This window comes from Bactrocera dorsalis, chromosome 3 (assembly GCF_023373825.1).
Source record: "Bactrocera dorsalis isolate Fly_Bdor chromosome 3, ASM2337382v1, whole genome shotgun sequence".
NCBI classification, from domain to species: domain Eukaryota; kingdom Metazoa; phylum Arthropoda; class Insecta; order Diptera; family Tephritidae; genus Bactrocera; species Bactrocera dorsalis.
Genome location: NC_064305.1, coordinates 42465516 through 42479106, shown reverse-complemented (window position 1 = coordinate 42479106; position 13591 = coordinate 42465516). Strand labels below are relative to the sequence as shown.

At 36.7% G+C, this 13591-nt stretch overlaps 1 protein-coding gene across 17 annotated transcripts in view; it reads right to left on the bottom strand.

Annotated features, from left to right (window-relative positions):
• Positions 1-13591, bottom strand: part of LOC105232171 (ryanodine receptor) — a 90113-nt gene that overhangs the window by 26107 nt on the left and 50415 nt on the right. For 9 of the 17 annotated variants that reach the window (XM_049451151.1, XM_049451155.1, XM_049451156.1 and 6 more), the window contains exons 10-18: positions 11987-12551; positions 11475-11912; positions 10942-11361; positions 9649-10252; positions 8644-8743; positions 3070-3274; positions 2245-3007; positions 1782-2159; positions 912-1693 (exon numbers count right to left, since the gene is read on the bottom strand). In XM_049451151.1, coding sequence (XP_049307108.1) covers positions 912-1693; positions 1782-2159; positions 2245-3007; positions 3070-3274; positions 8644-8743; positions 9649-10252; positions 10942-11361; positions 11475-11912; positions 11987-12551 — 4255 coding nt within the window. Of the gene's footprint in view, positions 1-911; positions 1694-1781; positions 2160-2244; positions 3008-3069; positions 3275-8265; positions 8366-8643; positions 8744-9648; positions 10253-10941; positions 11362-11474; positions 11913-11986; positions 12552-13591 lie in introns of all 17 variants that reach the window. The other 8 variants (XM_049451150.1, XM_049451154.1, XM_049451152.1 and 5 more) reach the window with 1 other exon arrangement.

Below are 13591 nucleotides of genomic sequence, written 5' to 3'. Positions count from 1 at the left end.
TATGTTGAAAATCACTAAAAGTGCGTTAACCGACTAACAAAAAACGTCAGAAACACTAAATTTTACGGAAGAAATGGCAGAAAGAAGCTGCACACAGGCTTCTTTTAAAAATTGAAAATGGGCGTGGCGTCGCCCACTTATGGACCAAAAACCATATCTCAGGAACTACTAATCTAATTAATTTTACAGCAAAATAAAAAAAATATGTAAATGACGGATAATGAAATCTCGATTATCACTTTATCATGCGAGAGTATAAAATGTTCGGTGACACCCGAACTTAGCCCTTCCTTACTTGTTCTAATATATGTATATATATAATATTGTTCCATGCTTTAATAAAATAATGCCTAGGTATATTATCGATATATACTCCGAATACGGAGCTCACTAAGTTGTTCACTTTAACAAACTTGGTTAAGTTTTCAGGGGCATTAAGTCCCTTCATTTTCATTGGCTGGTCACTCGTGTTATTTTCATTTGTAAGGTGCTTGGTGGGGTACAAGGACGTTTAATTTATTTTAAACTTGGGAATATCAAAACTTAATAAAACTTTGTTTGTGCCGTTAAGAGTTGTTCACTTTTAGAGATTTTGTTAAATTTTCGGAAGCATTAAGTTCCTTCCAGACTTGATATGAATTATGATAGGATTTTGGATTAACTTAATATATTTTTTTTGCGCCGTTTAGTGTTCTATAGAAATGCCAATTGACAAATTGTTGTACGAGTACAAATACCAATAGCTTATTTTTTTAATAACCCTAATGTCTTATGGTTGTATTGTCTTCGTATGTCCACAGAGACCAATAACGTGTCGAATTATGTCAAATAAAGGAGCAGTTTAAAATTTTGTTTGTTTTATATTCTACATAAGATTACTGATGAATCATAAGTTAAAAGTTAATACTTACGTAATATCCGTCATTCGCATTTGGGGGCGCACCGACTCTGTTATAAGTGAGCGCAACGAGTGGCACATTTCATCATCGCTGTATAATTCTTTTAGCTCAGTGCCAAGTGGAATTATGTATTCATTCTTACATACTTCCATTGTAGTGGCATGTGACTCCAAGTGAAGTGCAATTAATAGATCATAAAATCCTTGTCGAAGAGGTCCGCTCATGTATTCGGACCTTATTGCGTACAGAAGCTGTTTTTGATCAACGTGCTGGCAAAGAGCATGAGCAGCGCGATAGTTTGACTGGTAACAAAGTGCAGCATATAATGTAAGGGTATGAGCATGAAATGATAATAATTTGTCCATCTCTATTAACTCTAAAATGTCAATGCAGCGATCTTCTTCGGGTATGTGAAGGGCAAGCATTGATACTGGATCTTCGCATAACATAGACCAACCTCTTATATCGGAAAGTTTAAGAGCGTGCACTTGCAGAGCTGTGTTTGGAACTCGTGCCCATTGATGAGGCCGGAGACACTGTATCTTAAGGCGAGGAGGAGACTGAGGATTAATATGCTTATCGCTTGTAGGGAGAACAGCAGCAGAAAGAGGTAAAGTTGTAGATGTACGCCCCAATTCAATCTGTAAAATTTCTTTACTCGTTGCTTCCACAAATATTGCTGGAAAAAGCTTTGTGTCTGGTTCCATCATCCAGCGGTGAGCAGTCTCTTTCCCCTCACAAGTGAAACGAATAATACCCGTCGAGGTGTCCACAAAACATCCAATAAACATTCCCTACAGTTGTAGTGTTTCATTATATTTTTGCATTGTTAATATTCAAACATGTGTGTGGTATAATACAAAAATTATATCACATTCTTACCTGGGAGGCGCCTTTTCCGGAAGAATCTTGCGTTACTTCATTAAAAAGTTCATCAGCTCTTACAACGTAGCAACTCTGTCTATCAATACGATCTATAATAACTTCATATTCGTCTTCAATAACAACGGAACCACATCGTACTTTTGATTTGTTAAACTCCTTACTGTGAAGATGATATTGTGTCGTAACCCAACCGACATAGACATGTGTTGGATCTTGTCCAGGAAATATCCGAACGCCGTAAAAATATTCATTTATTAACTTCAAACACTCAGTGTCAAATAATTCGTTGCCAGATGATTCTATAGTTGGTTGCCCCAAAGTAGTAGAGGTCAGCTGCTTAGGGCCTTGTTGAATTGGAGAAATCGGTATATCAGCCTGTAAATATGTCAATATTAGGATGTTTTGAAGACATTATGTTAAGTTAAAATTTTCGTTTTATTTGAAAGCTGAAATTACATACATTATTCAAGCGTAGAGTAGGCGTTTTTGTAGATAATTGAGCATTTACAACATTGCGACCATGTGCAACAGTATTTCTACGTTCGAGTGATGTTTCTTGGAATGTGCTACCTGTTTTATCTCTACTTTGGTCCCGCGATTTCTTGGAGAAAAATTTAAAAGGGCTTCGACCACGTTTTTTCTTATCATCAATTCCTTCATCAGTTCCATTCAATCCATTAATACCGTTTACCATGTCAAACGCAGTAGATCCTCGCATGTCGGTCGTCACGTCTGACTCGAAAGTTATATTACGTGTCAAGGAACTTCGACGAGGTGGTCTTGCAGGACTGCGTGCCAATTGTTCTTCTGATTCCACCGCGTCATCAAAATTTTGATGAAGACCTTTAATGTCGCTCATGGTGAAGCCACCTTTTAACATATGATCTACGTTAGCAGCAGCTTGTTGTTGTTGTTGAATAGCTAAATCTTGAGCTTCGCGTTGTAATTGATACTGCCGTATTTTAATTTCTTCCCATCGACGAGTCTTTTCTAACTCAGTTATAAATTGACTCATGCAAGTAACAGGCAGAGAAAGTCGTAAAAATTCCCAATTTGCCTTTTCCATTGTCTCAAACGTATTATGAGATATTTTCAAATGTGGTGGGGTATCTGCTCCTCCTGGGATACGTGTAACATCTATTCGACAGTCAGGCATTTCTTCAGTGTTTTCAAAAATTGGTTGATCTTTAGTGTACCAATGAGTTACTGGGCGACGCATATTACTAAATTAATTTTAACTTGAAGTGCAAACTTTAAAAATATTTAAAATAAACTTCAAACATACACGCAAAACGGCTCATAGCCCTCCTGTAGGCCACATGTAGTAAAAAACTTCAGCGAGTCCACATCTTGACCATATATTAAACGTGCTTTTTGTCCCACACCCAAAGTGCAAGCAGGGACAAATCCAACTCCTTCTGCAGACACCTCTGCAAAAGTTGTTTCACCACCTAAAGCGTCCATAAGAAGTTCTCCGTTAAGTGAAAAACCTGTGTACGACAATTATGCGCATTAGTAATCCTATTAAAATTATTGATATTAATAATTGCAAAGTTTAAAACGCAAAACATTTTTACTGCATACAAATGCAAATTAATATTGCGATCCACAATAATTAATATTAAAAGAGAAAAATAAAACAATTGTGCTATTAATATATTTACGAAAGTTAGTTGGTCAAATGCATGAGCGGTTTGTTGTACATGTTTAGCACCAGTTGAGCACGAGCATCCTTAATTCAATTCACTTAAAACACATTCCTCAACATATAAGGCTAAGAAGATACCCTTTTATTGTAAGTGTTCTTTAGAGGAGAAAATAAGAGGTGAATGTGCCAATTGTTTTGACAAAAAATTATATAGTTGATAGAGAGTTTCAATTTCCTCAACTTAAAGTACTCTTTAATTTCGTACAACAAATTTCTAAACAGTGTACAATTTGTTCGTTGGTGCATAGTTCAGTTGGTAGTATATATGTAAATCTTTTATTATTAATACGAATCTTTCATTTCAAAAAGCAGCGATTTATTGCCTTCATCTAATTACCTATAAGCAGCATGCGGTAAAATTTAAATTAGTATGTTTAGTAATCAAATACTTATAAGTATCTAAATACAGGTTTTTGTGAAGATAGTTTAGTGTAACTGTAAATTTTTAGCTTCAATTCATGAAATATTAAAATCAAATTTTCAAAATTTAACATAAATATAAAGTGCGTTGCATTACACATTGTTTAATTTTTATTTCTCTAAAGTAGAATTTTAAGATAATTTTTATCTAACTTCTCTTTACTTTCTATTTTAGTCTTTGTGTTTTTAATTTCTATAATTGATTGAGTTTAAATCAAAGATGTAAGCGATAATTCCACCACAAAAAGAAATTTCACATTTTTAAGGTTTTTCGATTTTCTCTTTGGGGTAGAATATAATACGAGCACGTCTATACATTCAATTACTTCTATGACGAGTGAATAACTAAAGATTATGGATTGAAAGTCAATTCTTTAAGTTTCTTTGGTAAGGCAGTCCTTATGTTGTATTTACGTTATTCAACAATGTATTTAATTCTTTGCGTTGTGTCGCCATATAAGAAACATACTCGTATATTTGGACCATTGATATGACCCCCTCTTCAATACGATCCTTTTCATTTTAATACCAGGATAGCCAAAGATAAAGGTGGTTTACTAGTATTTAAGTAAAGACGGGAGGCGAAGTATTATCATAATTTTGAAGTTATAGGTAACTTCCACAAATTGATGATGATTTTCCTCGTAATTGGTATCAATATTACATTCCGATAGAACTCGTATTGATTGACTCGGATTGGAATTTAAGTGTGCTCTGCCCAATTCACAAACAAGTAGACCCCATAATCTGCGCCAACTACCGTGGGATAAGCCTCTTTAACATCGCGTATAAAGTTCTATCGAGCGTATTGTGTGAAAGATTAAAGCCCACCGTCAACAAACTGATTGGACCTCATCAGTGTGGCTTTAAACTTGGCAAATCAACAACCGACCATTCACCATTCACCATGCACCAAATCTTGAAAAAGACCCGTGAAAGAAGAATCGACACACATCACCTATTAGTCGATTTCAAAGCTGCTTTCCACAGCACGAAAAGGAGCTGCCTTTATGCCGCGATATCTGAATTTGGTATCCTCGCAAAACTAATACGGTTGTGTAAACTGACGTTGAGCAACACCAAAAGCTCCGTTAGGATCGGGAAGGACCTATCCGAGCCGTTCGATACCAAACGAGGTTTCAGACAAGGCGGCTCCCTATCGTGCGACTTCTTCAACCTGCTGCTGGAGAAAATAATTCGAGCTGCAGAACTGAATCGCTGCTGGCGTATGCCGATGATACTGATCATGGCCCTCAACACCCGCGCCGTTAGTTTTGCTTTCTCCAGACTGGACAAGGAAGCAAAGCAAATGGGCATCTGGCAGTGAACGAGGGCAAGACGGCATATCTCCTGTCATCAAACAAACAGTCGTCGCACTCGCGACTTGGCTTTCTCGTCACTGTTGACAGTCGTAACTTTGAAGTTGTAGATAGTTTCGTCTATCTTGGAACAAGTGAAAACACCAACAACAATGTGAACCAACGCAGGATAACTCTTGCCAACAGGTGCTACTTCGGACTGAGTAGGCAATTGAGAAGTAAAGTTTTCTCTTGACGAACAAAAACCAAACTTTATAAGTCACTCATAATTCCCGATCTGCTATATGGTGCAGAATCATGGACGATGACAACAACCGATGAGTTGGCGTTGCGAGTTTTCGAGAGAAAAGAACTACGAAAGATTTATGGTCCTTTCCGAGTTAGCCACGGCTAATATCGCATTCGATGGATCGATGAGCTGTTCGAGACGACATTGACATAGTTCAGCGAATTAAAAGACAGCGGCTACGCCGGCTAGGTCATGTTGTCCGAATGAACAAAAACACTCCAGCTCCTAAAGTATTCGACGCAGTATCCGCCGGGGGAAGCAGAGGAAGAGGAAGGCCTCCACTCCGTTGGAAGGACCAAGTGGAGAAGGACGTAGCTACGCTTGGAATATCCAATTGGCGCCATGTAGCGAAAGGAAGAAACGACTGGCGCGCTGCTGTTAATTCGGCTATAATCGTGGAAGCGGCGTCTACGCCAATTAAGAAGAAGAAGAATTGTGAACACCTTAGCGAGAGATACATGTTCTGGAAGAAATATGTATATGTATTTTCTTTTCGGGTAATTCATCTTTCGGATGAGTCTTCATATAACAATTTTCACGTTAAACTTCTAAACATTTTATTTATGTATAATTTTAAATTCCAAATATATACACAGCATATACTACTATATACACTATTCATACTTGGATGTGAAGAATGCGTTCAACTCCGCAAAGTGGGCAAATATAATAAAAGCTCTACACGATATAAACGCTCCTCAGTATCTGAGAAATATTATAATGAGTTATTTTCAAAATAGGAGATTGCTATACGAGACGGACGAGGGAACTGAAAGCTACACTATCTCCAGTGGAGTACCGCAAGGCTCGGTTTTAGGCCCGCTGCTATGGAACCTGATGTACGACGGGGTATTAAGAATACCGCAATCAAAAAATGTAAAAACAATCGCTTATGCGGATGACCTCATAGTGGTAGCTGTAGCTAAACATCTGGATGACCTCCGGATCACATGCAATGACAGCATAAATGGTCTGCGCCGATGGTTTACTGCCATGAGTCTAGAGCTGGCTGAGCAGAAAACAGAAGTCCTGCTCATAAGCTCAAGGAAAATTGAGGAGAAAATATCGCTGACCATCGGAGAATGTGAGATTACTTCACAGCCGCAGTTGAAGTATCTCGGGGTAACATTGGACTCAAGGCTCAAGTTCAAAGAGCACCTGGAAAATGCGACAAGTAAGGCAAATAAAATATATAATGCGTTGTCTAGAATGATGGCAAATAAAGGCTGTGTGCGTTCCAGCCGACGATGTTTAATAGCTAAGGCAATAAGTTCAGTGATCCTATATGCGGCTCCAATATGGATACAGGCGCTAGAAACAAAGTCATATGCTAGACCAATTAACACAGTGCATAGGCTTTCAGCAATACGAGTGATAAGTGCTTTCCGAACCATTTCAAATGACGCTGCTGAGGTATTAGCCAGCATGGCACCGATTGACATCCAGGGAGACGAATTCGCGCGAATATATAACTTATCAGAGACGTCTACCACAGCAAAAAGAGAAGAGAGAATAAAAAGCATAGCAATGTGGCAGCAGCGGTGGCAAACTTCACGCAAAGGACGGTGGACCTACCGACTGATTTCGGACATACACTCGTGGATAGGTAGGAAACATGGAGACCTGGATTTCCACCTTACCCAAATACTCAGTGGGCATGGTTGCTTCAGAAGCTATCTATTCAAATATCGTCATGACTTTAGTCAATACTGTCCGACGTGTACAGAGTGTATAGAAAACTCTGAACACGTGTTCTTTTATTGCCCACGGTTTTCAAGTATAAGGGAAATGTTGAAAACCACCCTGGGAGGTAGTATCACGGTGGAAAATTTGACTGCACATATGTGCGAGTCCTCTGTAAAATGGAAAGCTGTCAGCAGAGCGGCAAATCTAATTATCACAAAATTGAGACATTTAGAACAGATTAGGCGTCAGTCAGTCCGTGCAATAGAGGAGACTTAAATGTCTTCTTCTCTCCCATGAAGTAATACTTTGTCCAGTGGTCCCGTGGGAGAGACATGAGGTGGGAGTAGGTTAGGTTTAGCGGATTAAAGTCCCGCACTCCGGCTTTCGATGCTTCCTCCTACTATAAAAAAAAAAAAAAAAAAAACAAAAAAAAAAAAAAAAAAAAAAACACTATTCATACTTTTAACTCAAGTGTTACCATCTATATCTATAATTCGAAAAATGGTATGTACTATATATGTATGTAACTTTCAAAAACCACCGTACTTAAATTATGAAAAGATTGAAACATTAAATATGTACAATGTGCATTGCAAGATATTCATTAATTTGGGGGTTTCATACATTTTATATATACTTTATGGGACAAATATTGTTGTGCTGAAAGCATTACTACTTTCCAGCATGTTAACAATCGCATAAAACTTTGTTAACTTTTACTCAGAAGACTCATCTGTTGTACTTTCCAATATGTTTTTTTTTAGTATAAACTTCTTTTCTTTATTTACATAGTAATGCCCTTACCTAGTATTTGATTATATTATGCAATTCTATGACATAACATTTGTATACGGATAAAGCAGTGTCAAATGGTTCTGCTTATTGCTAAGTAGTAGGGAGTAGACTGCATTTTCCAGAAACAAGTTATTACTTCATAAAACAGCTTTTGTGTAGGCAAAGGTATGAATATTAGGATTTATTCATCTGATCAATTGGGTAGAATGATGTTTAGTAGATATCAAAAGCAAGGTCATGGACACAAAAAATGTAGTTTCTTACTGATTGTGTGGTCGGCGAGATCTAAGAACACGCCGACAATATCGCCATGCCCGCATTGTTTACCAAAAGACTCACAGGTGCCACCAGCAATTTTTTCTTCCTAATTAAGTTAAAGTTAATAGAAATATTTATATAAATTAGTAGAATAAAAGCGTATTAGGTAAAAAAGAATATTAATAAACTAATGAAATATTTGGACGTTCGTTCAACTAATTTCTGACACCATTGAATTGAAGCTTTATACGAGGAAAGTATTCGCTCTAAATATTGTATACCGCTCATTTGAATATATTGTATGGTAGTTGTAATTAATGAACAAAACAGCGGAATGAAAAACACATAATCTGAATTTATTGGCAACTTGTTTAAAATCCTTACTGATTGTTCTCTCCAAGGCATCAATAAAACAACCAATAACGTCACCTTCCTCATACCGAACACCAAAGTGTTCCACTGATCCGCCGTGCATCTTTGTCACCTATAATTTTTTACATCCGTACATACATAAATATGTATACACACATATACATATACATAAGTTTATGATACATGTACGAGTATATATAGTTAATAATAGCATAATGAATATAAAAGTAATAGATATAAGTATGTATTTCACATACCTTGACAGATTTTTTAAAACATTTTTTTAGTACTACTAAATATTATACAAATACACAGACACCGGTGAAAGTTTCCAAAACTGTTATACTTCCTCTCTTTACAATTTAATTTATATTACTTTACATTAGGGAAGGCCACTCGTCGGCGCACTTCATATATAAACAAATTCAATAATCTTTAAGAATTACTTATTTATTGCCAAAAAAAGATTCCTTTAACATAAAAAACTTGAGATCAGTGGTGGTGGTACGACTCTTTTAAAAGCGACTTACATTTAATATTGTATTGAATTGAGGTTTCCAAAATATGACAAACTAATTCAATTGGTTAGTTAATGTCAAAGTAAATCAAACTATCATACCAGTGCAAAATATGGCCAAGATAATATTAAATTAAAAATTCTGCAAAAGTAGTTTTACGAGCATATTTACCTTACAAGAATTGAAAATAGTCAGTAAATTTTGAATCAGTCAAGTCGCTTAAACTATTATTTAATTTTGTTGAATATAAGAACATATCGTCCCAAGTTTTATATTTCATAAAACATGTATATTACATAATTAATAATGTATAAGTAAAATTAATAACCAATTTCAATTAATTTTTATTTAATATAAGTTAAGATTGACTGACGTCTTTAGGCAATTTTGTATATGTCCCTGATATATATGCTCGTTAATATTCATAAATATACATATGTGTATATAATTTTGGTTGATCTACTTGAGGAATGAGATTTTTACTTCCACTAAAACTCACGTTATGCCCGTCAAAAGCCCAACTGGAGTCGTCGCTGCCCAACATGGTCCCTGGATGACAGTCTGCTCTAGCCCATCCTACACGCATTGGACCCGCTGTAAGAACCTCAAACTCGAAGTACCATTTTCCAGTTGTGACGGCATAATTCCGTTCGACGCGATAAGTGCGAAAAGCAGCAAATTTTAATCGTTGCGCTTCAGCTAGTAATCCCTCATTGCCTTCACCTGTTGGTGGATCTAATATATATCCATACACCAAGAGAGTACGTACTGTTTCAGAAGCGGTATCACGATTTGCTTTTTTAATTGCTTCATCCACTTTCGAGTAAGGCACCAAGTGTGGGCTGCGGTGATTTTCGGAGTCTTCATTGAGTCCATAAGTCCAACCTTGTTGGATTCGTTCACGAGCCCATAAATTATGTGTGTTTTCAGCCAACTGGTCTACTAATTCCTCCAATTTTGGAGAAAGTGTGACTGCACTGAGATCTAAGGGAGCAGGTTTGTAGCCATTAGCCTGCATAAAAATTTCATTTGGTAATCGGATGGGACGAATACGGGCAGGCGGCTTATCCATAGTAATATAATATCCAAGAGCTATTATGGTCCTATGAAAGAAGAAATTATTAAACAAAAGTTCTAGGGAAGCATAATATAAATTACTTATTATACTATTCAGTTCAACCTTCATTCAGTCAACAAACATCCTATTTACAAATGGGTCTTAATCGTTTTTGTTGTTGCTTGAATACTTTTCAAATAACTTTGGCTGTGCCAATGCCGATAATTTGGAGGGAACCAGGAAATCATCTTTTAAATATTTGAAACATACGAGTATTTTTCCAAAGCTTTCAGTGGCAAAAATAAAAGTCGGATTCATATTTGAAGTAGTAGTTATCATATTGCATTCTCATTTAGATAAATTTAAAGTGCATTGGGGAGCTTATAAGAAAGAACAAAGAGAACGCTTATATCAAGATGTAATGGATTTAAGAGACGTTTTCTGACAGTATACAGTATTGGGTCAGCAGGTATTTAAATTTTTACTCATTAATCGGATGCCAGATAGACGGGTGGATTGACAAACATCTGGAACTTGTTTCTTTGTTTCGCCACTATGGGGAATGAGACGATATTTAGGATAAAATATCTTTTATTTTACCACTTTCGGTGCTGCTAAATCTAATTAGCGGCCAGTCTCCCGTTGAATTATATTTTTTTTTTCACAATTCAACATTCGTTAGTTAAGTTTAATTTAATATTTACTAAGTTATATATATATATATAGACTTCTTACTTAAGTGTTTGCACTGCCAATTGACTATCGTAGCGACGCTCTGGTAAAGGTAGTTTTTCAAAATGAGTAAGACATGGATGTATTCGTTGGTAGTCATCTCTGTGCTCTCCCCAAGACCAGCCTGCTTCTATTTTGTTCAGTGCCCACATTTCATGGATGTTTTCTGCTAGTTTTTCCTTTATGTGATCCACTGAAGAAGGAAGTGCGACACCAGAAGTGTCAACAGGGTTAGGTACAAATGCAGTGTCATCTTCGATTAGCCACGGTCCGGCTAAAACATTTTTATTTAAGTTTCCAAAGTAAAAACAAGGATCCAAACTTAGATTTTGATGTGGCATCAAACACTGAACTAATGGGGAGAATCCCAGAGGTGGGGTAAATTTTAAACGGCCGTGGTCTCCACCAAAAAGAAAGCGGCAACTAAAATTCAGTATAAAATAGAACAGTTTATACATATATATGTATTACTTGTTATTGAATGGAAAATATGGATATTAACATGGATATACTATGTGACTTTTGTTAGGACTAACCTCAACTTTGAAGAACAACTCATTACAGGGAAGAACATCCCATCCAAATTAAAATCCTTGAAGCAACCGCGAACCTTGCTACCGTTAAAAGAAAATGTAATAATAGGTATAGAAAGATCTATAGTAACGCCAATAACATCTCCTTTTCGAATATATGGTTCTTGGGGTAAGTCGTTAACAACCAAAGTTCGACGACCACCCGTCCATAAATGGGCGCCGTCAAAACCGAAGGAGTAAAGATCATCACCTACACCGTTTCCTCCCCACTTTTTACCACCACCTGGGTAAGGAACATAGCCAGAGGTATTAGCCCATCCTATTCTCAAATGCGGCATCATGTGAGTAGTTTGTTCAATATGATCCATAGTGACTTCGAAGTACCACTTTTGGTACATCGCAGATCCATCTACTTGACCAACAAAAATATTCGGACGTATGCTAAAAAAAGTGGAAAATGGATTTTTTCAGATTTTAGTTAGTCTGAAAACGAATAAAAATTTAGGAAAAATCACCTGGCTACGTGATCCACAAGCTGCGTTTGCAATAATAAATTTTTTCCAGGCAAGAGAAAATCGCATATATTATTTTGGGATGATCTAACCGCCACTCCATTGCCTACGCACAGTGAACATAGTACGTCAAGAACTTTGGGATCTCGCCCATGTTTTTCAAGTAAGGAAATTATTACTTTAATATGTTCATCGCGCATCATGTTCAGTGCTTCTGGAGAGTCAATAAGTACACAGTGCAACACGTCCAACATGCCGGATCCTTCACTAGATGCTTGTGAGCCTAGTCGTGAAAATAGCCAATTCAGGCGGTTACTGTTGGCAAATTGCGCACAATTAGTATGATTTCCTTTAATTATTGCTGCCAATAGTTGATAAAGGTATGTCGATATTAGGTCCCAACTTTGACCGGTCTCATCGCCCGCCAAAAAACTGGCCAAAAATCCTTGTGAAGTGATTACATTAATTTTATCAATAGCTTCTAATATTAGATTTAGAACTCCTTCTTCCTGAAAGAGATCCTGTCGATTTCGAAGTGCTCGAAACCGATTTTGCTTCTCTTCGTGTTCTGAAATTTTAAATAATAAATATACATACATATATATTTTTATAGAGTTTTGAAATTTAAATGATATAATTTTAACTTAAATAAGAAACAAGCGAGGAAGGGCTAAGGAGTTACTGGTGTTGAAAACTTTATATTAAAAAAGAGAGGAAAGGCTAAGTTCGGGTGTACACGATCATTTCATATTCCTGCAACTCGCATGGATTACAGACGGGAAAATGCTTTCACGAACTTTGAAATGGATGGATTAAGTCAGATGTAACCGAACATTTTATACCCTCGCAACTTACAAGATTCCAAATTCAATAATATGTATATACATACATATATCTTACAGTTTGAACGATACTTTAAAAGTTAAAAGTTTTAAAATAGAAACTGCTGTCCAAATATTTGGAATCTAGAGGCTTGAATAGATTTCGTCCGGCACTAATCCAAGGAATTATTCTCGCAAAGTTTTATAACGACACATAGGTTGGTGTTCAAAGCATAAAATGGCGTATAAAATTGCTGTGCAGCTGTCATTTTTGTCTCATTTTGCATTGCAATGTAGGAATGTTACGATATTCGCTTAGAATCAATCCAGTAGGTTCTTAAATTTTTGTTATTATTTTAATTATTTATTAAAATGTACTTTATTTCTTTAATAAAAATGGGTTTAAATTGAATACGAGTGGAAATGTATTTTCCTGGTGTATAGTCAGCGGAGGATGGAGTCATGTGTAGAAGTTCACGCAAGTGAGGAAAGTTCTCTGATCGCCATTCACTTGGGAGTGGCCAGAAACGATTCTTTTACATATGACTCAAGCAGCTCACGACTTCCGGTCTTTGACCAAGTATCCTCTGGGTAGCCTAAGAACATCCGTTTGAAGGCGAGCTAACGTGAGAAGGCGAAACATCCCCTGCATAGGGTTGTGCGCTGGGTTTGGGACCCGCCACGTAAAAAAACACCCCCAATGAAAAAGCAAACACAGCCTCGGATGAGAGACCCCCCTTTTGATGACGACCATGGCAAACGAAATAAGGACTATGATTTGAGGGCA